The sequence below is a fragment of the Brachypodium distachyon genome, chromosome 1 (assembly GCF_000005505.3).
Source record: "Brachypodium distachyon strain Bd21 chromosome 1, Brachypodium_distachyon_v3.0, whole genome shotgun sequence".
In the NCBI taxonomy this organism is placed as follows: domain Eukaryota; kingdom Viridiplantae; phylum Streptophyta; class Magnoliopsida; order Poales; family Poaceae; genus Brachypodium; species Brachypodium distachyon.
In genome coordinates, this window is record NC_016131.3 from 21,630,979 (window position 1) to 21,652,741 (window position 21,763).

Here is a 21,763-nt window from a genome sequence, read left to right on the forward strand (position 1 = left end):
GGCCTGTAGCAGCTGGGTAGGTATGCGTACTGTGCAGATATACGTACCACGGCAACGAGTTGTAGCAAAACTATGTTGGTTTCTTGTGAATTGGAATTGGCTGATAGCTAGCTAGCTAGATGGGCGGCTAACTAGCTTAGCTAGCTAGAGTCTAGCCGGCCTGCAGTCTGATGAATGGAGAATTCCTATCAGTGTGTGTACCTATAGCTCGGAGACATAGCTGGGTAAGGTGGATTTTCTGATGATACATCCATCACAGTATAGTACTCACTGAACTTCAATTAACCGAGTGAAACGTTTTTTCGCTCGGTTTTTAGTTTAGTTAATTAGCTAATGTAATTCTCTTCTCTTATATTAATGGATTGAGTCCTTTTGAAAAAAGTAACTAAGTGAAGAGTCCAATTAATTGGACAATTTGTTTTCTCTCTAATTGAACTCTAGCTAGCCTTATATTTAACACTCTTCAACATAGGTAGCATTTGTGTTTGTTTATATATGTTGCCTCGGTATATACTTGGTGCATGCTAACTGGCTATGGATCTCGACAAATTTTGTTTGGTGCACACTAAAAGGTTAGGAGGAGGAAGAAAGAGATTAATAATCATTCAAACGGGAACAGGGACTTCATATGTGACATCACGCGCAGTTCATGTACATGCATACACACGCTGGGGCTGGGCTCACATGATGAATTGATAATTGATAACGTTGAGGTGTAAAATTAATTAATTGCCTGCTGCCAGGGCTTGCTAATCGAAAAGCAACAAGTTAATCATGCCGCGACAGTCCAATCCATGGACTAGAGCCAGGCCAGGGTTTGGTATGATGCTCTGCACAAGTGCACAGGGGGCTGGCTGCATGTGGATTAGTTCCTCCCCAAACCGATCATATGGTCAAGGTCCTAATAATTCCCTCATTAGTCATGATGGCATTTGGTTTACCTTGAATTAATTTGAATCACCCCCCCTCTCTCTCTCACACACATGGATGGCCAGCATTTGGGCAATCAGTGGTACTGTGTGGGGATCAACTGTGTGTAGCGATTTTCAACGTAGCCCCTCCCTCCACTGGGCACCCACCCAAAGTGCTGCTGCCGGCCGGAATGGACCAGCGTGGGACCACAATTGCATATGCATGCCCTAGTTGCTCTTTTTTTTCTTCTTCTTTCTGGTTTGAGAACTTCTCTATTATCTCGATGTAAAACAAAAACAAAAAACTTCTTCTCTACTGTCTCCTCCTCCTCACTCAGTCATCACATCGCGCAAAACCTCTGTCCTGTGGCTTTGCCGTGCATTGCTTGTTTCCATGGAATCTCGACCTCTCAATCACACACACGCACACACATGCATGCTGGTTGGTCCACCTCTAGCAAAACCAGCGCAGACATGCATGCATGGGCAAGACTGTTCGCACTTCGCACAAAGAGAGAGAGAGAGAGATCGATCTAGGATTCTAGAGAGGCGTTGTTACTTGTCAGTAAGTAGAGAGACAATGTGTGTTCTTGTTTCTTAACACGAAGATGAGAAGGGAAAGTCGTGTAGTAGTAGTTACGCGCGCAGAGAGGGAGAGACTTGGATATATGCAAGAGTGTTTTCTGATGGTAATGCTTCGATCTGCTGCTCTTGTGGCAGAAAAATGTTGGTTTGGCTGGTCCACCCCTTGATCCCTGTACTCGACCTTGCATGCATGTATGAACAAGCCTACAGGACTGTTGATACATAAATGCAGATGGCTGCATCCGATAGATAAGCGGTAGTACTTTCTGAAATTTGGAAGGAATTAATACATCAGTTTGTCTCTTTAGGATTAAGAAACCCTTTTCTTTTCAGTTATAATGAGCCCCCACATTTGGAGATCCAACTAATGTGGGTTACATTCCATAAAAGCTGTACCATTGACTTCCTATTCAAAGTAATTTTCAATGATATTTTTTTTTGAGAAATCATGGAATCCGCCGGTTGATGCACACAACCGTACTAAAAAAATGGGAGACTCTTCCAGTTCTCACAGCCACCATACCAACTAGAAATACACACAGTCTTTTTAAATATGAGTGTATCAAGATCAATATATCTTCATCAATAACTGATCTAAATTCTATGAAATTCATGACACAGGCACTACAAATAGTATCCTAGCTCGTGCATGTGGAATAACCACTTTGAATGTGCGTGGGACTTGCACCACTAGGAAATTAATTAGTGTCGGTAACTATAGTTGTCAGGGTTAATTGTGCCACCAATGTGTAGAGTTTTGTAGCAGTGTTGCATCCCCCTTGAGAGTGATTTGAGGTTTATCGAACCTAGGAAGAGTGTAATTAATGTCGTTCCCTCCTTCTCCATCAAGCGTCATGAAAAAGAATCAAGATCGAAGAGCCTTGCTGTCTCATAGCATACCGGTGCTATTATTAGTTGCACCTATATTGCTATATGTTCTGTGACTGATATTAGAGCTTATTGAAAGGGTGATTTCAAAACTAGAAGAAAAAAAAACAAAGAGCATAAAAAATCTTAAGACGAGGTATCTTATATGGATGGTAAGGACCGTGGATTCACTTGTACCGCCTCTCTAAAACACGGTTACAAATAATATGAAGCATATACATGAGTGGGATCTATCCTTACAAGGAATGACACGTCCAAAACGTATTGACTTTTCCAATCACTTTGCTCGTAATTTGGTCCCGAAATCTTGTTACATTGGAGTATATGTTAGAACTAACGTCATTTTAGCAAAGTTTTCTTCTTTCTTTTTTCATGAATGAAAAATACCTTTTTATATAAAAAAGGAATCACATAATACTTTTATTCAAAGAAAATGGAAGATCAACGAAGATGGGCTGTGTGGGCCCAACAGGGGAATGTCAGAGCAAGTAGGGAATGATACAAAAATAAACCAGGAATCGTACGTGAGTCCGCCATGGCGGCTCTAACCTGCATAGATCGACCAGACTAAAAGATGGAGTTTAGGCCAAAGAAGATGGATCTTCCTAGCAACCACCATATTCACACATATAAAAACCTACGAAGCACTCTGCTATCTGTGTCATCAACTGATTAAATTCATATCTTTTGTCAGAAAAAATCATACTCCTACAGTACATTTGTTCTCCCGACATTGATCCCGGCCAGTGCAAATCGATCAGAATTAATAATAATACTCTCACTATCTCTCTTCTGGCAACTGTGGATTAGATCAGTACTGGGGCAGTGTGCATGCGCTGTAAGCAGCAATATACAAATCATTGAGTACTCAACCAAAGCATAGCAGCATTAGTAAAGATTAGGTGCAGAGAGGGATAATAGAGAGAGAGAGAGAGAGGGCCAGCTACGCGTGCCATTAGTTTAACGTTCCCAGATTGCATTCTCTATAGCCCGGCCGTTTCTGTGTGCAAATTGCATCGACGGTAAGTAGGTTTTTTCTTATTCTGTGTGACACGGAGTCCCAGGGGAATGTCGGTCACTTGTTCTTTGTTTGCTTGTTGTTTGCTCGATCGATCGTGAGAGGAATGTTTGTTTGTTCCTTTTGTTTCTTGGTGCCATGTTTAATATTGTATTCAAAATCACAATCAGCTTGGGGCCAGCGCCATCACCTGAGATTAGGTGATTTTGAAATGAAGGGGATTGATGGAAGCTTAAAATATTGTTAGTAGTTGTTCCTTTGGAAATACTGGGGGTACACTGTCTAGTCATGGGGTCCATCTATAATTTCATTCTTCCTTTGTGCGGTTTTGGTTTGTATTTACAGTCTCGAGTGACCTAGCCCTTCTTCGGAAGGAAAAAAAACTTAGTTACAAGAATGGTTTCCCAGCGTATACTTAGAAATATCACAAAAGATGCTTAGCAATAACACAAAGGATCGATTTGCAAATATCAATTGACGTGCTCCTAACGAATTAAGTATGCTTGCTGTCTATTTGGTCGGTAGAACAGCACAGATATTTTATCGATCATCTTATACTGTAGAAATGATACAAGGACAGCATTAGGTGCATCCTAACAATAATTTTAATTTCACTGTCAGTTGGGCTTTACAATAATATGGCAAACGAATCACACACAAAAACATTCCTAATGCATTATTTATCTATATAAGTACACTAATTAGGGGACAGCCAAATCTACTTGACAAGGGCTAGTGATATTGACGCATCACCCTCATCATCTTGCAAGGGAAAAACAATACATGGCCCAAAGCAACGGATTGGTTCTTGCTGCCAAGAATCTCACACGCATCCCTAAGCTATATACTCCTCCTCATGCGTGCCACGCATATATAATTGGATGCTTGCATGCATCACATGGAATGCCAACTCCATCCATGGCTTAATGATGAAACAAAGATGCCCTAGATTAAATAAGAAGAAAAATCAGGAACGGGTCGCTCAGTGAGCACCAGATCTATGAACAGGATGGGCAATTCGATCAGCTATGTACAGTAACTGGAGAGAGGGGAGCACATATGCATGTGTCTCACAGTAGGGGTGATTAGTGTGGAATAATCTTCTAGGAATTCTCTGTATAGAGAGGGAGAGTGCGTAGGTACATAGCCAGGCTTTAATTTCGTAAAGGGCCCTCCTCTGGGATTTTGATCTTGACCGCTGTCTCTGGCTTTGCTTCCTGGAGAAGGATGCCGGCTCTGTCTGCCAATTATGGGCATACGTAGGGTTACACATGGCCCTCATCAGCATTGAGAGTTGTGTACGTGTTTGGTTTTATGCATGATCTGTTCTTGTCTCCTATCATTGTTGTGTTATTCTTGGCATTATCCATGCAAGGGAAAAGGTCTAAGTTAGCCGCCGATGCATGAATCTCCAAAGGATTTACCATGTTGAGAGATGAAATTAACACCAGAGAAATACCTCTTCTTCATATAAGCTAGTAGTAAAAAGGTAGCCACTTCAAAAACAAAACAAGAAAAGTAGTCTCAACAAAATTGGACAGATTTATCACACCTTTGAACCTCTGGATTTCGTAATTTGGATGCAATTAATAGTTTGTGCGTCGGTGCTTATTTCAGCATCAGATCTGGGCAATAACATGCTTTATAAATTACAGTTAACGTGTAGCATGCATGAGTTCCGGAAGGGAAATGAAAATCAAGAAAGCTTGTTCTTGTCTTTTAGCTGTCGTCATATTTATTCTCATAACGTGCAGATACCTTGAGCAACTTGGTTGCCTTTTCCATTCGACGACCCTGCTGATTTCAAAAAGCATTGTACATAAGTATGATGCAAATGGCAACTGATCAACCAGCATATAGCCGTGTCTGTGTCTAGCTTCTTCTTTTTTACTGCTGTCAATCGAGAATCTAGCAAATGCCTTGCAAATTAGTTACGGAGTATATCATTTACAGTGGAGATTGGGATGGAGGTCAGACCTTCAGACCGCGCCGCACGTCAGACCGATTCATGGCCGTACGTACGTGAAAAGCAGAAAACATAGCTTTGGTGACAACAGTGTGTAGTACTCCGTACGCAGGGAGGGAAATATATTCTTGGCTTGTGGAGGGAGGTGAGGGGTGGAAAGAAGAGAAGGCATCTGATTCCCGATGGATGGATGGATCAGAGATCCGATCAAGGGATCCGTTGCATGGTCTGGGGCGCTAGCTCGATCGAGAAAGGGATGTTCAACTCGATCGTGGGTCGTGGCTATGCTGCGACCACCCCAAGCCATCGTGTGATCTCATATGGATGGATGGATCGTTCCGTGCCACACGTGCAGCACGCAACCACCGGTTGGAATATATGAATCCAACGTGACGGTCACACAATTATGAACACTGGCTGGTTCTTCATATACTTTTTCTGAAGCAAGTACAAGATGACGCACTTAGTACTGATGGATATATATCCAGAAGATCAGAAAACACCAAGCCGGCGCCTTTTCTCTCTTTCAGGTGATCGAAAATTTGTTGTTATCCCACGGAGCTAGCAGCAGCCGGACAGAGAGGGATTTAAACCGCGGCATGCACAGACCGGCTGGCCCGAGCACAAAATTCAGGGATACAGAAAGGCTGGGTGCCTGGGTTTCTGTTTAAACAACGTACAGCTATACCGGCCGCACTGCAGTAACCAGATCCTTTGAATTGACAACACGTACGTACACGACGGTTTGTCCTGGCAGGAGGACGCATGCAGATATTAACGTATCACCCCGTGAATAGATGCGACGATGTCGATGCTTCAACGGATGGATTAATTAGGCCGCGGGCGACATATGCGTAACCTATGTAGGAGTACGTGACAGGAGGCGACGTACGGCCCTCCAGCAAATAATCTGTTAACCGTTTCAATCGATCAGCAAATAATTAGGCCGCTGGCTTAATTGGCTGCCTGCCTCTGGACGTATCTGTTTGTGCCCGGCCGGCGCCACTGAGCCGATCACTCGATCAGTGTGCGTACTGGACAAAACCGGCAATTCGGTGCGAGACATGCCAAAGCGGGACGGACGGTGGCTGCTCCGTCGCTGACCTACGTACCCGGCCCTGCTGCATGCATTAGCTAGATCTTAGCCAAGCCCCACTACTCCCGATCGTACGTATATGTATCATGCATAATATGGCCGACGGGTCACAATGTCAACGACAAGGTCGGTCGATGCATGCATGGCGGGGCCGGCCAAGAGTGTGACAGGTACGGGTTGGTAGGTAGGTACGCAGCGTCAGTCCGTGGATCATCAGGCCGGTGCGTGGCGCCCATGTTTCATTTCGGATCCAGCCAAAACCCCTCCACCGGGAATCATATATCCCCTCGATCGCCAACCAACAGGCAACACCGGCCGCGCAACAGGCCGGCCGCTGAGATTTCACACAAGCTATCCAGAACAGGGACAGCTCGATCGATACATGCAACATTGGTGGTCACTGACTCACTCACTGGTGTCTCGTCAGATTACATATGCTGCCTCGATCCATCCACACCATCGATCGTTTTTTTTTAATCCCTGTGGTAGAAAACATATACTCCAGCTGGGACCAGGCAGGGATGTAACTTCGGGGGTGCGTAGCGTACTGTACGTACCCTACTACCGATCCATTGCATGCAACACATTATTGTGGCGGTTAGCTAGGGTGGAGTTGACCAGGGAAGTAATTATCGCCCAGTTTGACTGGCTCCTGACCAGACCAAACTAGCTAGCTTCAAATTCCTATTTTGGATTGTTAATCTAACTAGTGTGGTGTCCCGCGCAATTGCGCGGAAACATCTTTGTATGTCGTATCTGATGAAACGTCAAGTTCGGTGCGAACTCCATAAAATCATGTATAAAATTTTCAAAAGATTCCTATAAAATCCGATACGTTGGAGGTGTTGTACTCTACATACGTGTAAAATTGCAAGTTGAAAATCAAATGCATTTTGAAGAAATTGAAAAGAGAAATATACAATGAATAGTGTCAAAACTGAAGGCCCACTATTCATGTCGAGTTTTTTTTTCTTACTGCTACCAAACATAATTGAGTTTGTTCTTCAAATTTTACACATATATAAAACATAATTTATCTAACATATGATTTGTTTTTTGAGAATTTTTTAACTTTTTTCCATGAAGTTTTGATAGTTTTCGTTGTAGAGGTGGTTTTTACCGGATATTTTTCCTAATTACTTTGGCTCACATAGATACTACTCCCTCTAATCCATAATAACTGTCTCAGTTTTAGTGCAATTTTGTACTAAGTTAGAGAAAAAAATATAAGACACTTATTGGGAGTATTACTATATTATTTCAAAAAACACCAAGTCAGTAACAGAAAGAGAAGATAGGGTGTTTGTGAGACGGAGTGTACATGCATGTATACATGTTCTGCTCCATCTGTATATAGCTTCATCACCCTATGTTTCCACGCGTGTTGCCATAGAAAGAAAGAAAATCCATGCGAATTTTCAATCGGTGGATTGCAATATTGATCTAGGTAAGAAAATCCAATCTAATGGCCGTGTTGTTCTATACGGATGGTGCCTAAATAAAGTCTAAGGGCATGCGTCCTAACTGGCCCGTACAAACATAAAAAAAAGCCTTAGTAAATCAATGGCCCAATTATAACACCTACAATTACGTAAATCAATCAGTTATGTATTGAATTTAGGTGGGCCCCTTAAACCAATTCGTAGCCAAATAAACATAGTACTTATCTTAATTGTTAAATACAAGATCTGACGGACATAATAATTGGGTTGATGTGGATCAATATGGAGCCTCGCGTCGATACCCCTCATATTGCTTTTAGTTAAGTTAATGTCCCGCCTAATTGTGCGAGAAACATCTTTGCTTCTGAACTATTAATTGTGAAAAAAAATTTACTTCTCAACTACAAATTAAACACAAAAAAAACTAAATCCGAGAAACTTTGTATGTGTGTACCATTTGTACATGATATTATATCAGCTTAGGTCACGGAAGAAATTTCATTGGAAAACTTATGTGCAACTAAAGCTGGTGTTGGTCGATGTGGTTTTGAATGCACGTGCAAAGCATACGGCAAGAGTTTTTTTTTATCCCATATGCTCTCTCACAGCTAACGGACTCTGTTTCTAGGATCATTTTCTTTTTGACCAAAAGCCAAAAGCTAACGTAACATGTTTGGACTGTTGGGTTCCCAGCCACGTGACATGTAAACGCAGCGTACCATACGTTCGAAACGTACCGATACCAACTCAATGTGTTCGGGAGTAGAACGTTTTGACGTTTCTACGACCGTGAGATCTCAGATCCAACAGTTAAAATAAATCAGGTGATGTGGATCAACGTGGAGCCTCTCCTCAGTACCGGTCATATTATTTTTAGTATATAATAGATTAATCCAGAAAATCATGGCACATAAAGCAAAGCAGAACGGGTCAGCAAACTAGATAAGCTACGTGCACAACAATCAACAGCGGAATATAACGCATCTAATTCTACAACATGATCAACAAAACAGAAGATCGATCAAACAATCCCATGAGATGACATTAAGATACCCCCTCTCCCTGTTGCATTAGTTACATGTTTAAATGCCTTCTCTAAATGACGTTAACGGGAGAAACAGTCCATTCTACTACCGGTGAACATGCACTTACACCATGGATGGAGCCGGAGCCTGACACCAGTGCTTTCTTATGTTGCTCTTACAAATCCCCATGCATGCCAACTAATGATCCCATTAAATTAGCAAATTAGGGTGAATTACCACTTCATGATTTATGATGACCCCATGGACCATTTTTCCTGGCTTCCTCCCTGACACCAACGACCATACCTACCCAAGACAGATCCCTGCAGCCAAACCCATGGCCCTCGAGGCCTCATCACAGCCTGACAAACGCAGGAAATTCTGTTGCCCCAGAACGCTGCACCGCAGGGACCAGGGCACTGAGATCCTGCACAACCGCCCAAACATTATTAGCTCATAGGAGGACCTCCTCTAGTCACCAGAACTGCGGCGTTCGAGACAGACCACTCTGCCCAATAATAACAAGAGCTTGACCTGACATACATCCATCTCGATCTACAAGATCTGTGACACCCAACACACCCCGTGGCTTGATACGCTAACATACAGTGCTGGTATTTAGCTCTTCAAGTGCATATCGCCTAGATGGATGGGTGTGGACAGGTCGTGCGTCGATCGCGAGGACAAAACAACTTCCTCGCACGGCACCAACACCACCAGAGGAAAGTGACAACTCCGTTGTCCGTTGATGGTCCTAACAGAAACTTGACATGTGAAAGAAGGCCAAGGCGGGGTCACGGACGCTATTAGTGCTGCTTGCCCTGTCTAAACCCCAGGCACTTTGACTTTGGGCACTGTTGGTTTGTGACGGCAACCACTTGTCCGTTCCGTCTGATCTCGTTCGTCCTACGCAATGAACCAACCCGTACGTCAATCTAAGACAGTTTTTTTTTCTTTCGAAACGCTACGTCAATCTATGACAGTAATTATCGTTAGGCACTGGTACACATCTTGAGAGACACTTGTTTCATGGCAGCTGAAGATTACAGCACGGTTGTTTTTTTTTGTTCTTCCGTTCAGTTGACACAACGCCACGAGATGTGGCGGGTTCCCACGAAGGTGGTTTGGCGACGGAATGCACACCTCAGGATGAGCACAGCGAGGTCTTCTGCTTCGCTAGCTGCTGGTTCAGCTTGGCAACGAGCTGCCAGCTGCTGCACATGTAATCCTGGAAGGATCTCCTGAGGTCCCGGAGCACATCTACGTCACTCTCAGTGGAGGGCAGGTTGAGCAAGGTGGAGAAGAGGTTCTTCCAGAGATCAACGTTCCAGTACCTGTTCAAAAGAAACACGGGAGATGCCAGGGGTTATGTGCCTTCATTACCATCTAAAGCTTGCTCGCTGTGAACATCATCGTATCTAGAAGGCATGGTTCATGAAGGGCGGAACCTTTTAAATGGCGATTTCGGTTGGTACAAGTAGCTTTCACCTGCCTTGGGCACCTTCTCTACGCTCATGCCTGTCCCATGTAGCATCATGTGTGCAATGACACAGAGACCAAAAGTGTCAGCCTGCAAGAGAGGAAACCAAATCAATGTATCAGATAGTTGCTTTCAGTGATGGCTAATGAGAATAACTTTGAATGGTATACAGACTTGATACGTCCAGGTTCTCTCTTCTTGCATTTCAACACAACTGAATCCTGAGGTTTGACAATCCCCAAGGAACTCCGTGTTGGCTGGGAAGAGATTCAGATCAATGCCCCGACCCCAGTCAACAAGACAGAGCCCCTGTAATGGACATTTAATAAGTTTCAGAGAGAGCTCCAAATAAACACTAATCAAGCTACTTAGCGTGTTAAGAATTCATATCCTCACCTGGTTCTGCCCTGTTCTTGTTTCGCTTCTGAAGGTATCGTCTGTGATTTCTTCCCTTCAAAGACCACAAGTGAAATAAACACGCAGATGAGAAGACCATCGATATCAACCTAAAAGGAGCAATGTTTACTTTCTTGAAATAGCATGTATTAAATGGATGCATCAGAAAGCTTTGTTCTGACTTCCGGGTGAGTTTTGACTAATAGATCAGATTCTTCTTTCTTAAAGTTTTTGCTTATGATATGTTTTACTCCCTCCGATCCTAAATTGTTGTCGTTGTTTTAGTTCAAATTTGTACTAAAACAACGACAACAATTTAGGATCTGAGGGAGTACTAACCAGAACAGGATTTAAGTACTCAAGAGAACAATAAAAGATCAGAACATCAACATCTCGGCAGAAGCATGGAGCGTGAAAACACAGATTCCAGTTACAGTTATAAGTAATAAAAAGAAACAAAAATCATGAAAGATCTTTGCACCCACCAAACCCAACATCTGGGGCCAACAAATTGACCTCTTATCTACCATCATGTTTCCTCTTATGACCAACCATTTCAAATATTTCCACTGAAACTTACTCCCTCCGTTCCATAAAGATTGGCGCGGATTCGAAGGGAGTATGTTCTTAGCTAAGATGTATAACATCTGACCTAGTTGAAACAGTTTGAAGATATTTATGAGTATTGGAACAAGGATGTCTTTAGTAAACTTTTTGGAACTTTGGCCATTAGTGTGAGAAGATTGCTTATGTGATTATAATGTCATTGTCTTTATCTTGCAAAATTCTTTCATATTATATATCTTTTTACTATTTTGGATAGCACAATATGAACCGTAGTCCAAGTGTTGCATTGGGGACAGCGAAAAGTCATCCTACATTTCTGAATGGAGAGAGTAGTAGGAAACATACTTTTAGTAATAATAGAATAGTCTAATCTTGCAGGTATGGATGAGCATTTTCATTTTCGACACACTTGAAATTAGTACTGAAAAAGTAAACAATTTGCTATTGACCGTATAGCTCACAAAAAGGATTGCACAAATGTGGGAACAGGAATAAGAAATGCCATTTTTTATGAAGCAGGGTAATTGTCAATCCAATGATAAATGTGCTGAATAATCATTGTTGTTATATTTCCTCTAGAAACAGCAGACAACGAGGGAGGTATCTCCAGCGTAGTAAGTTGGTTCATTACCTTGGGTAGCAGACAAGCATATTGTCAGGTTTGAAATCGCCATGGATTATGCCAACACTATGCAGAGTTTCGAGCATGTGCAGCATCTCTATAGTGTAATATATGCAGAGAACTTCATCCATATGACGGTCAACAACTACATATGAATTTATAACGTCCTGCAACAGGTGTGTATTGTAAGTTATCACGTATTAGCAACATGGATTAACTAGAATTATTTCTTGTCAACAACACATATAATCCAGACATATAAGTATGTAACGTAGTTTTGCATGACAAGGTTTTCAAAGAAATTCTTGATACATATGAACTTATTACCAGAAGAGTTCCATACGGAAGGTAATCACAGACTAACACACTGACATCAGCAAAGACATGCAATTCATGTGCATAACCATAGCTTGGTCTCTGGAAGCAAAATAATTTCAGACGTAAACGTCATTATGATTTTATAAATATAAACGTGATGGTGTTCTTAAACATTATGCACCTGAATATCAGATATTCGCATATCAAGCTGGCGGTACATGTAAAATTCCCACGGAAATGCAGGCTTTTGAATCTGCAAATAAAAGTATTAGAGTTTAACATCAGAATCAAGTACAAAAGGAAGGTTTTAATGAGATAGAGGAAACATGTTTCACCTTTAAAGCAACTGTTTCTTCTGCGTTGCCATCAACAACAGCTTTGTATAATTTAGCAAAAGCACCAGTACCAGGACAACCTTTGATCTGATACTTCCTGCAACCTTGGTGCAACAAAAGGGATCACAATTAAACTTCATGCTATCAATGATATGAACTGGCTTCTGAAAATAAAAAGGAGAAGAGATATTTCTGTGACAACATTCTGTAGTTATGTGCTCATTGCGACTTGAGAGCGTTGGTCATCAAGTAGCCAAACTAGGACCACGATGAAAAATGCAGAATGTAACATTGTGCAAGGCTAAGACAATAATTACAGTCTGTACCTAACTCAATGACTTTATTTTTTAAAGCGTTCTGCGAGGAACTTAAGGGCAGCTTTGCGGAGTAGACCTTGTTGCTCTTATGATAGCCCTGTAAAGGGTTTGTGTGTAACAAACAAATATGAGAGCTAAGCAAAACACCCTTTAGAACCATGCAGAATAAATTTAGCTTACAATGGACTTCTTGAGGCCACCATTAATTTTTGCCAGTAAATCGTTCATAGTAGACTCAGACCATGGATCAACGACAATAGACTCCTTGAGCACTTTAGATGGTTTGGCCTACAAGACAAGAACAAATGTAATTGGAACGATGACCAGCTAATTATCCACCACAATGATAAGTACAGAGTTGGCATATGCATGAAATAATGCTAAGTAAAATAATGGACAGTGACGACAATTTGTGGTAGAAAATATTATATTAAGTTAAAAAAGGAAAGGATATATTCCGCAGATTACTTCACAGTCTTAAGGACAGCTATATCTTTGCAGCTCTGTACAGAAAATACCAAAATGTCATGTCTCGCTTTTTTGAGTTTTTCTGTCCATGCCTCCAAGGTAATGCTCAATCTAGTAAATGTATGAAATGCTCTCCTACCATATACCAAAACTTTCCAAAAGACCTCTCAGTAAATTCATAGTAGTGACTGAGGCACCCTGCGGAGGCTAAGTCTCTAGTGCAGGTGTGCAGCATGCACCCTTGCATGGCTAGCAAACCTATAGAGGTTCCCATATTAGAAACATATATATGAACAGGAAGAATCAAAGGAAATCTGCTTTCTGATTGTCATTCTTAACTATGCTTATCCTGTTACCCAGACCAAACATCTGTAGTTATGTACTCATTGCAAGTCCTACTATTTAACTAACAATGTAATCAATGTGTGGAAACGTAATTGTTTAACGCACGAAAAATGTAATATGAAACAGTAAAGCAATCCTTAATGTGCTTGAATATGATGTACGGGGTTCACAGAAATACAAATGAATTAAGGGGCTAGATTGAGCTATCTTAGACTTATGCATAAAGGTAGCTCACTGGTCTATGGCCTATAAGCTCATAGGCAAAATAATCAAATTATCATTAAAGCAGTTTGGGTTGCCTCAACAAATAAGTAGCTACATTTATAAACCCCAAAACTGAACTCATTGGTTTCAGCTTCCCAGTAGAAGGGAGTTTAATATCTATTATATAATTAAAAAAGAAGGACAAGAAGGCACCACATTTGTCCTCATAGGCAAAAATATATTTTTTTATGGCTGAGATTTAATAGTATGTTCACTTTTTACTTGCATGCAGTCATGAATCTGTTTGACTCCATAGAGTCCTGACTTGGATGTATTTTGATGAGTACTACTCTCAGCGGCCAGCCAGAATTAAACTACGTACACCGCTGCTGGATTAAACTGCATACAATGCTTCTCAATGAATTACGAAACCGAAGCCCGATAGGCTTCATGATTTTTTTCTACTAAAAATCGAGGATAAATAGCTGTTGGAGAAAACAACCAGATAATTAAACTAATTTAATAATATGCTTTGTGGAGTTATTGTACTAAAGTACGATATACCAAAGGACAATATATTGGCACAAATAACTGTTTGCAGACAATTTGGATACAAAGTTTTCCATAATTATTTTTTAATCTAATAACACACGCAATGTCTCACAGTTTCACATGATAAAAATATCAAAACACTAAATATAACAACAATTTAATAATTCTAGTGCCGCACAAGGGTCCATTCGCTAGTTAAGAGTTAAGCCTGACTGCCCAAGAAGAAGCTATTTTCCATGCTGACATCAGTTTTTGTTTACATTGCTAGGAACTAGTCCCTCTGATCCTAAATTTGAACTAAAACCACGACAAGAATTTAAGATCAGAGGGAGTATTAGTCTCTAAGCTTAAGCATGCTGAACAAGAATTCTATAAGTATACCACATGTTCACAAAACAAAGTATGTTGAATTACTGTTGACTAGTAGTAGTAGCTATTTCCACATGATAAAGAAAAAACTTAGCCCTAATTTTCTCTTATTTACAGTAAAGGTTCATATGAACTCTACACAGCAATGAAATCAAGTTCTCCACTGTAGCAAGCTACTAAAGATTTAACTAATTATCCCAGATACAGGACATAGGGTATGAGCGTGAATTAAAAATATGCAACTGTAAGCTTGTGCAGGTGGAAAGCAAATTTTCCAGAATGTGTTTGCTGAATAATGAAATATTCAGGGACAAAGAAAATCTATCAGCATATCTCAAATACTACTGGGTACAAACATCAACTGAGTTTCTTGTTTCTTCTTTACATAAAAAATTCGAGGGATCCCTCCCCCGTCATTCTCTAATATATTTTTGTATCTCAAATCCTAAAAGTATGAAACACAGCCACAAAGTCCTCCATGTTGCGATTAAATATGGAAGTCGTGAACTATTTGACAGCAATACGGAAATCAGAAAGTGCGATGCTCAACATATCGAGGGATACCAATATTTTGATCGATGTGGCTTTCGTACCTTCAATTCTTCTACAATACTCTCCAATTGTCTCAAAAAATTAATATGTTCCTTCTTCAAGATGTCGAGGGGCTCAGCTTTTCTGGTAAACCCACAGATCATAATTTGCCCAAGCATCAGCATGACAATATCAAGTTGCGGGTGAATATCAAGGAAAAACATTACCAACCCTAACCTGGAAACACCAATTGCATACACCTTATCAGCCTCCAGCACTCTCCCCTTGGCAAAGAGAAACAGTGAATATGCTTCGTAGAGCAGTGCATGCTCCAAAAACATGTTTTTCTCCTCCAACTGCTTATACACCTTGTCAAAATCCTGAATTGCATCTGCCTGTTGGCAAAAATAATTAAACAATAAGCAAAAGGACAATCAAGGGGGATAACATCAGTATTGATATTTAAAAACCAATTAAGTTACATAGAGAATCCAGATCTCCAGGAGACGGGGGTCAGTGGAGTATTGGTAATCGTCCCCATACTTGTCGATACATTCTATCACATAAGTCTTGAGCTGTTGAACACCTGCTTGGTAAGCTTCTGGGTCTTTCCTGATTTCATCAATGACCTTGCTAATAGACCTGAATATAAACATGGAATCAAATCTAAGCAAATGGCACACATAGGTGATAGATCATAGAGGTGCCTGCTGGCAGGCAAACACCAGAGCAAACACACCACATTTATATATACACATAAATTTGAGACTGGAGTCTGTAGCATATGCACATAAATTGCACGGATACATAATGCATGTCTGAAAAAACATATCCATCTAACTCAAACACCCCATACATTTAAGACTGGACTCTGAAACAAAGAGCAGTAGCCCATACGAACATCGATGAGTTCAAGCATACAAATAGGAAGAAAGATCACACTGCTATACGCCTAAATACATTTGAAGCCAGAATGAACATATAAGTGGGTCTCAACTCAATAACGCATTAACAAATTAGCAACCACATGAAGAATGACATAGGTGGAGTGGCACAACCTAATTTAGTATGTTAGAAGCCCAAAATTAAGAGGCGCAACCTCGAATAGAAGCACATCCCCATACACTAACTGAGGTGAAACCTCGTATACAGACACGCACCACATACATATAGGTGAGGTAAAATGACACGAACATATAAGCAACTAAATCTAGCTAGGGCAAAATTTACAGGCACGGAGTTAGATCTCAAGCGCAATTTGGTGCTACCTGAGGTACGGGAGGATGGGATCGGAGGGCGGCGACGCCTCCCGCGAAACCCTAGGAGTGGAACTCCGGAGCGGACTGGAGGCGGCCGCTTCCGCGACCGGCGTGCGTTCGAGCATAACCATCGCCGGCGACAGAAGCTGACCCGCGACGAGCTCTCCGCTCTCCCCGTAACCCGTAGCCGCGCGAGCGTGCAGAGAGAGAGAGAGAGAGAGAGAGAAGCGATGGGGAAAAGTTTTTGAAATTTTCGAGAGCACAAAGGCACGGGAAGTCGGGAAGTCGCGAACCTCGCCGTTTCTTTGGGACTGGGCCTAAATGGGCTCACGTCACGTGGGCTTAGCCCATTAATTGCACCCTGTGGTAAAAGTCCAAATTACCCTCTGAACTTCGATGCTCTACACGGCTGAGATTATTTTTAGGATCAAACGGCCGTGATCTTGGAACGGCGAGCTCACGGTGTTTGCTTCGTGTGCACATCTCAGCGAAGAGAAGAGAAGAGAGGAGGGGAGCAGCAGAGCTGAGCCAGAGATGGAGGCTCTGAGGAAGCAGGCGAGCAAGTTCAAGGAGCAGGTCGCCAAGCAGCAGCAGGTTAGGATGATCCGAGATCTGATCATTTCCGTCTCGCGGTTTAATCGTTGGTCGAGGGGTAGTAGCAATTTCCTTAGCATGGGCGGGATTTCGCCGTATTTTAGCTCTATTGTGGTGGTGAATTGACATGATTTAATCTGTTTGTGCGTTGAAGCCTCCGAGGAATGGCAAGACCGCCTGCAATTATAGAAACCCCGGGGACTTTACTTTCGATTGTTGGATCTCGGATTGCGCCGCGAATTGCAATTCTTAGGGTTTAACTTTTCTGCTTTTTTATGTTATAAATTGCAGTAACTTGACTTTCTGAGATCTCATTGCGCTGGATGGCAGTGTATATGCTTACTCAATGAATTTGTGTGCAGAATCCTCTAGCTAGATTTGTGTACCCTTTTTTAGGAAAAATATTAATTCACTGCTCTGTTTCTTCTAATGCTTTCCATGCATTCCTATTTTAGTTACTGCAAATTGCTGTACAATATCTGCATGGCCAGGCCCAAATTCAATATTTGCCATTTTATCACATTGTAACAACAACTATCTTGTGTATCATTACATCAATGCAGAAGTTGTCATTCTGGCATTCCACTGTATATGCAAATTACTAACTGAAGGATCTGTTCATTTCTCTTGACATCTGCGGAGTTTCCTTTCAACCCTATTATTTGCTATTTACAATTGGAAGCATAAAATCATGCATTGCTGCCAATTTCTGTAGGGAAAGAAGGGTTAAATGTGAGGACATATATTACGGGGCATAACCTTATTATCAATTCACATTTTTTTTGGTAATGGGCCTAAAAATATGCTTCTAAACTTCAGCAGTGTAATGACGTTCTTTACAATGTGAGTATGTGTCGTTTACTTCTTTTGTATATATCATCTAGTTGAGATATCAACTGTCATAGTGCAAACATGATACATGAAAACTTAAATTTGAAAGACTTTCACTTGTAGGATGATGCTGTTGTCTTCAAACTACAGTCTTCTTTTATGTTTCTGGTAGGGCTGCAGGTGCTCTGTTTCAGATTAATTCTTTCTTTTCTTACATTTTTTTATTTTAAATTTCCAGGCCGTGATAAAGCAATTCAGCACTACTGGTTATGAGCGTTCAGATTCTGTTGTAATTGATGAAGTTGAATTACAGCAGCATCAACGTCTTGAGAAATTGTACAGTTCTACTCGTTCTGGAAGGGTAAGTGTAAATTATAGATAGCCATTGGATAGATAACTATGTAATGTGAGCAGCAGGATATGTTGTAAACTTGTAAATCACATCTTCGCCCTCTTGGTTATACCATCCTACGCTGAATGGACCACCATTTTCAACATATCTTATTACATTCGGTTCATTAGACCATGTTTATAAGTCATTGAATATGCATGATAGTATTGCATAATTGCACTGTTGTGTTATGTGCTTTGTTGAGTTTCGTGATGCCAGTTTGTAAGCTCATTTCAAGCATATACGCTAACAGGATTTCCAAAAGGACATAGTTCGAGCAGCTGAAGGCTTTGTGTCTATTGGAAGCAAGCATGTTGAAGTGGGTATGTAGTTTGTGTTCTCCCTAGTCCCTACTTTGTTGAGAATTAAGATTCTGATTTGCCATTGTTTTTGTGATGTCCCAGTGGTGGGACCGCTAATCTGGATTGGAAGGTAGAAAGTCTACCTCCAGAATATGAGGTGTTTAGTTCAAAGAATAGGTTGATCGTAAACTTGATCCTAACACCAAACAGTGCCTTCCTTTTGATTTGAGGAACAGAATGACATTATCCATAATGTCAGTATTCCACATGACCAAAATGCCAATAGAAAAAGGTGGGACTAGATCCTATCATATATTGTTGCTATTCCTTAAAAACAAAGGGCCCTTAATGACAATGACAATGCTTGCTGCAGATTTTTTTATTGGTGTTGCTAGTAAATAAATGTTATGGAGGGCCATTTGAAACTCTACCCACTTTCAGATTGAAGTGATATACATTTTAGTATACCAAACGAATTTTAATTTGTTTTAGCTGCTACCTTTCGCTCGATGGCATCTGGTGACCCTGGATTATTTTTCATTAATGAGTCCTCTTTTGGAGAAAAAAAGGCATTTCCTGATCTATTTGAATCCCCAAATTCAACATCTGGTGAGTGATACAGGTGCACCTTTTCTTTCTTTTGGTCGCAGGAACAAAATTTTCTGAGGACTGCTTTAGATATAGAGGTGAAAATAATGCCGATGAGGAAGCCCTTGCAAAAGCTGCATCACTCTATGGTGGTGCTTTGAGAAATGTTGAGAAAGAGTATGAGGATTTCAGTAGAACTTTATCTTCTCAGGTAACTCCATTTTCTGCTCTTCGGGTTAGCTTCCACGTAGATGAAATACATTGGCTTGCTATAGCAATAGAATCAATTTGTTTTCCTCCATACCCTGCATAGCATGTTGTTAATTGATAGTTTCTCTTAGCGTGAATAATATATGATGTCTATATCCTTCTTAATTCTTACTTGTATCTCTTAACTGATAGTTGCATCTCTCGAATCGCTAGCTGTAAGAACTACATGTCCTGGTATATCAGATAAATTGTCTTTATTGTTATATTCATATTGCACCAAACTAATGTGGCTATATATAGCCCCTGCACTTTGCTGAGATATTGAAATGAGCATGTTTAGTCACTTGCATTTTCCACTGAAGTCTGATGGAGCTTCTGTTTCCAATGCAACACGTGTAATAGGTGTAACAACATTCTTTTTCAGCACATATCAGAGCTAACACTTCTGACATATATGACATTACAATAGCAGCATAAGATCATTATTAGTGTGTAAGGTACTTTAATCTAATGTACAAGTGATCTGCTATTTATTTGGCATTTCAGACCATAGATCCATTGAGGGCAATGGCTACATGTGTTCCCCTGGAAGATGCTCGTGGTCTTGCACAACGTTATAGCCGGATGAGACATGAAGCTGAGATTCTTGTACGTACTTGCAGCTTGTTCCTTGCATCAAGTTCAGAATTTCTTATTGTTGCTATGCATAATATAATACTCTACCCTGTCATCCTGTTTGTCCAACAGTCCGCTGAAATTGCTAGAAGGAAGGCACGGGTAAGAGAATCTCCAATTGCTGAGAACACTACAAAACTTCAGCAGTCTGAGGCTAAAATGATAGAGCACAAAGCAAGCATGGCTGTGTTAGGAAAGGAGGCCGTTGCTGCACTTGCTGCTGTTGAATCTCAGCAAAAAAGGGTAACTCTTCAGCGCCTGGTTGGCATGGTAAGATTGCCTTCCTCTAGCATATAACCCATCTGTTTTGCATTGGTTCGTTTCGTTTTGTTTTTCTTATTCTCGGTCACTCGTCCTGTTGAAGGTAGAAGCAGAGAAATTATTCTATTTGAGGCTAGCTTCTATACTTGATGATGTTGAAGCTGAGGTAGAGTTTTCACCCTGCTACTCATGGTAATTTGTCATTTTTTTGCATTTCTAATATTGATTTATTGGTTTTCGTAGATGTCATCTGAGAAACAAAAGAGAGAATCTGCACCTCCTACTATTCCTTCCCATAAGCGTGCTGAGAAGGCCCAGTACTTCCTTGCTGAGGTGAAATATGATAACCTGACAGTACGGAATAAGCATGTCATAGTTCTGTGTTATTAACCAGTCCTTTTCGTTGCTGTAGGCAGTGAATAACTTCAATGGTACCACGGAGAAGGAACTGAGCTTAATTGTTGGCGATTATATTGTTGTTCGTCAGGTCAGTGTTCCGATAACCATTTTGCTTCGTTAGTATGATAATCGAAGTCTTGTAGAAACCTGGTTAAACATAAAAACCATGCTGCCAAAGATGGCCACTTAGTAAAGAGACTCGTCATCATGTCGCACTGGGTTTGCAACTGCCTTAGAGTTATCGTGATGACTTATCCATGGGGGAGAAAGCAATGTAGCGATGGGTAAATCTGTCCAACCAAAAGAATACTGAAGTGTCTAGGTTGTCTAGTGCAGTGACACTGGAACCAAAATTAATATTTTTTTTATTGCTTACGGTTTTTTGTGCCTGCACCAGATTGCTCCGAACGGTTGGGCTGAAGGAGAATGCAGAGGGAAGGCGGGATGGTTTCCTGCTGGCTATGTTGAGAGGCGCGAAAATATCCCGCCAAATAAAGTGTTCCCCCAAGCATAAGCTTATATAAGTTGGCTATTTGGTTGCCAATGCTACATGCAACTGTAGATTCGTGCTGCTGGGATTACAGCATTTTTTGTGTGACATGGTATTTGTTGTATCTTGTACCTCCCATGGTGGTTTAGAACATGCCACAATTGCATATATGTCTGTCCTTTCGAATGTAAATTATGTAGCTAATCTGCTACTTAATTGATTGTTTTTGCTTATTGTTTTGGATACTGTTTGTGCATTAGGGATCTTGTGTGGTCTGATCTTTTTTTTTATCTCAACAATTGGTAGCCACCAGGCCTTGGAAGTTGCA

General features: G+C 41.0%; 2 protein-coding genes across 2 annotated transcripts; one reads left to right on the forward strand and one right to left on the reverse strand.

Annotated features, from left to right (window-relative positions):
• Nucleotides 1-9,875: 9,875 nt before the first annotated feature.
• LOC100829169 (mitotic checkpoint serine/threonine-protein kinase BUB1) lies at nt 9,876-16,946 on the reverse strand. Its single transcript, XM_010239573.3, has 14 exons — nt 16,704-16,946; nt 15,918-16,077; nt 15,673-15,830; nt 15,498-15,579; nt 13,147-13,254; nt 12,976-13,063; nt 12,650-12,753; nt 12,496-12,567; nt 12,324-12,413; nt 12,006-12,163; nt 10,808-10,862; nt 10,586-10,720; nt 10,380-10,501; nt 9,876-10,265 (listed from the first exon to the last, which is right to left on the reverse strand). The coding sequence occupies exons 1-14, from the start codon at nt 16,823-16,825 to the stop codon at nt 10,076-10,078; spliced, it is 1,644 nt and encodes a 547-aa protein (XP_010237875.1). The 5' UTR covers nt 16,826-16,946; the 3' UTR covers nt 9,876-10,075.
• A 181-nt stretch (nt 16,947-17,127) lies between these two features.
• Nucleotides 17,128-21,698, forward strand: LOC100829467 (SH3 domain-containing protein 3). The gene is made up of 10 exons (XM_003562998.4): nt 17,128-17,288; nt 18,358-18,480; nt 18,764-18,833; nt 19,463-19,611; nt 20,157-20,258; nt 20,358-20,555; nt 20,650-20,712; nt 20,790-20,879; nt 20,959-21,033; nt 21,343-21,698. The coding sequence occupies exons 1-10, from the start codon at nt 17,229-17,231 to the stop codon at nt 21,457-21,459; spliced, it is 1,047 nt and encodes a 348-aa protein (XP_003563046.1). The 5' UTR covers nt 17,128-17,228; the 3' UTR covers nt 21,460-21,698.
• The last annotated feature ends 65 nt before the right edge of the window (nt 21,699-21,763 follow it).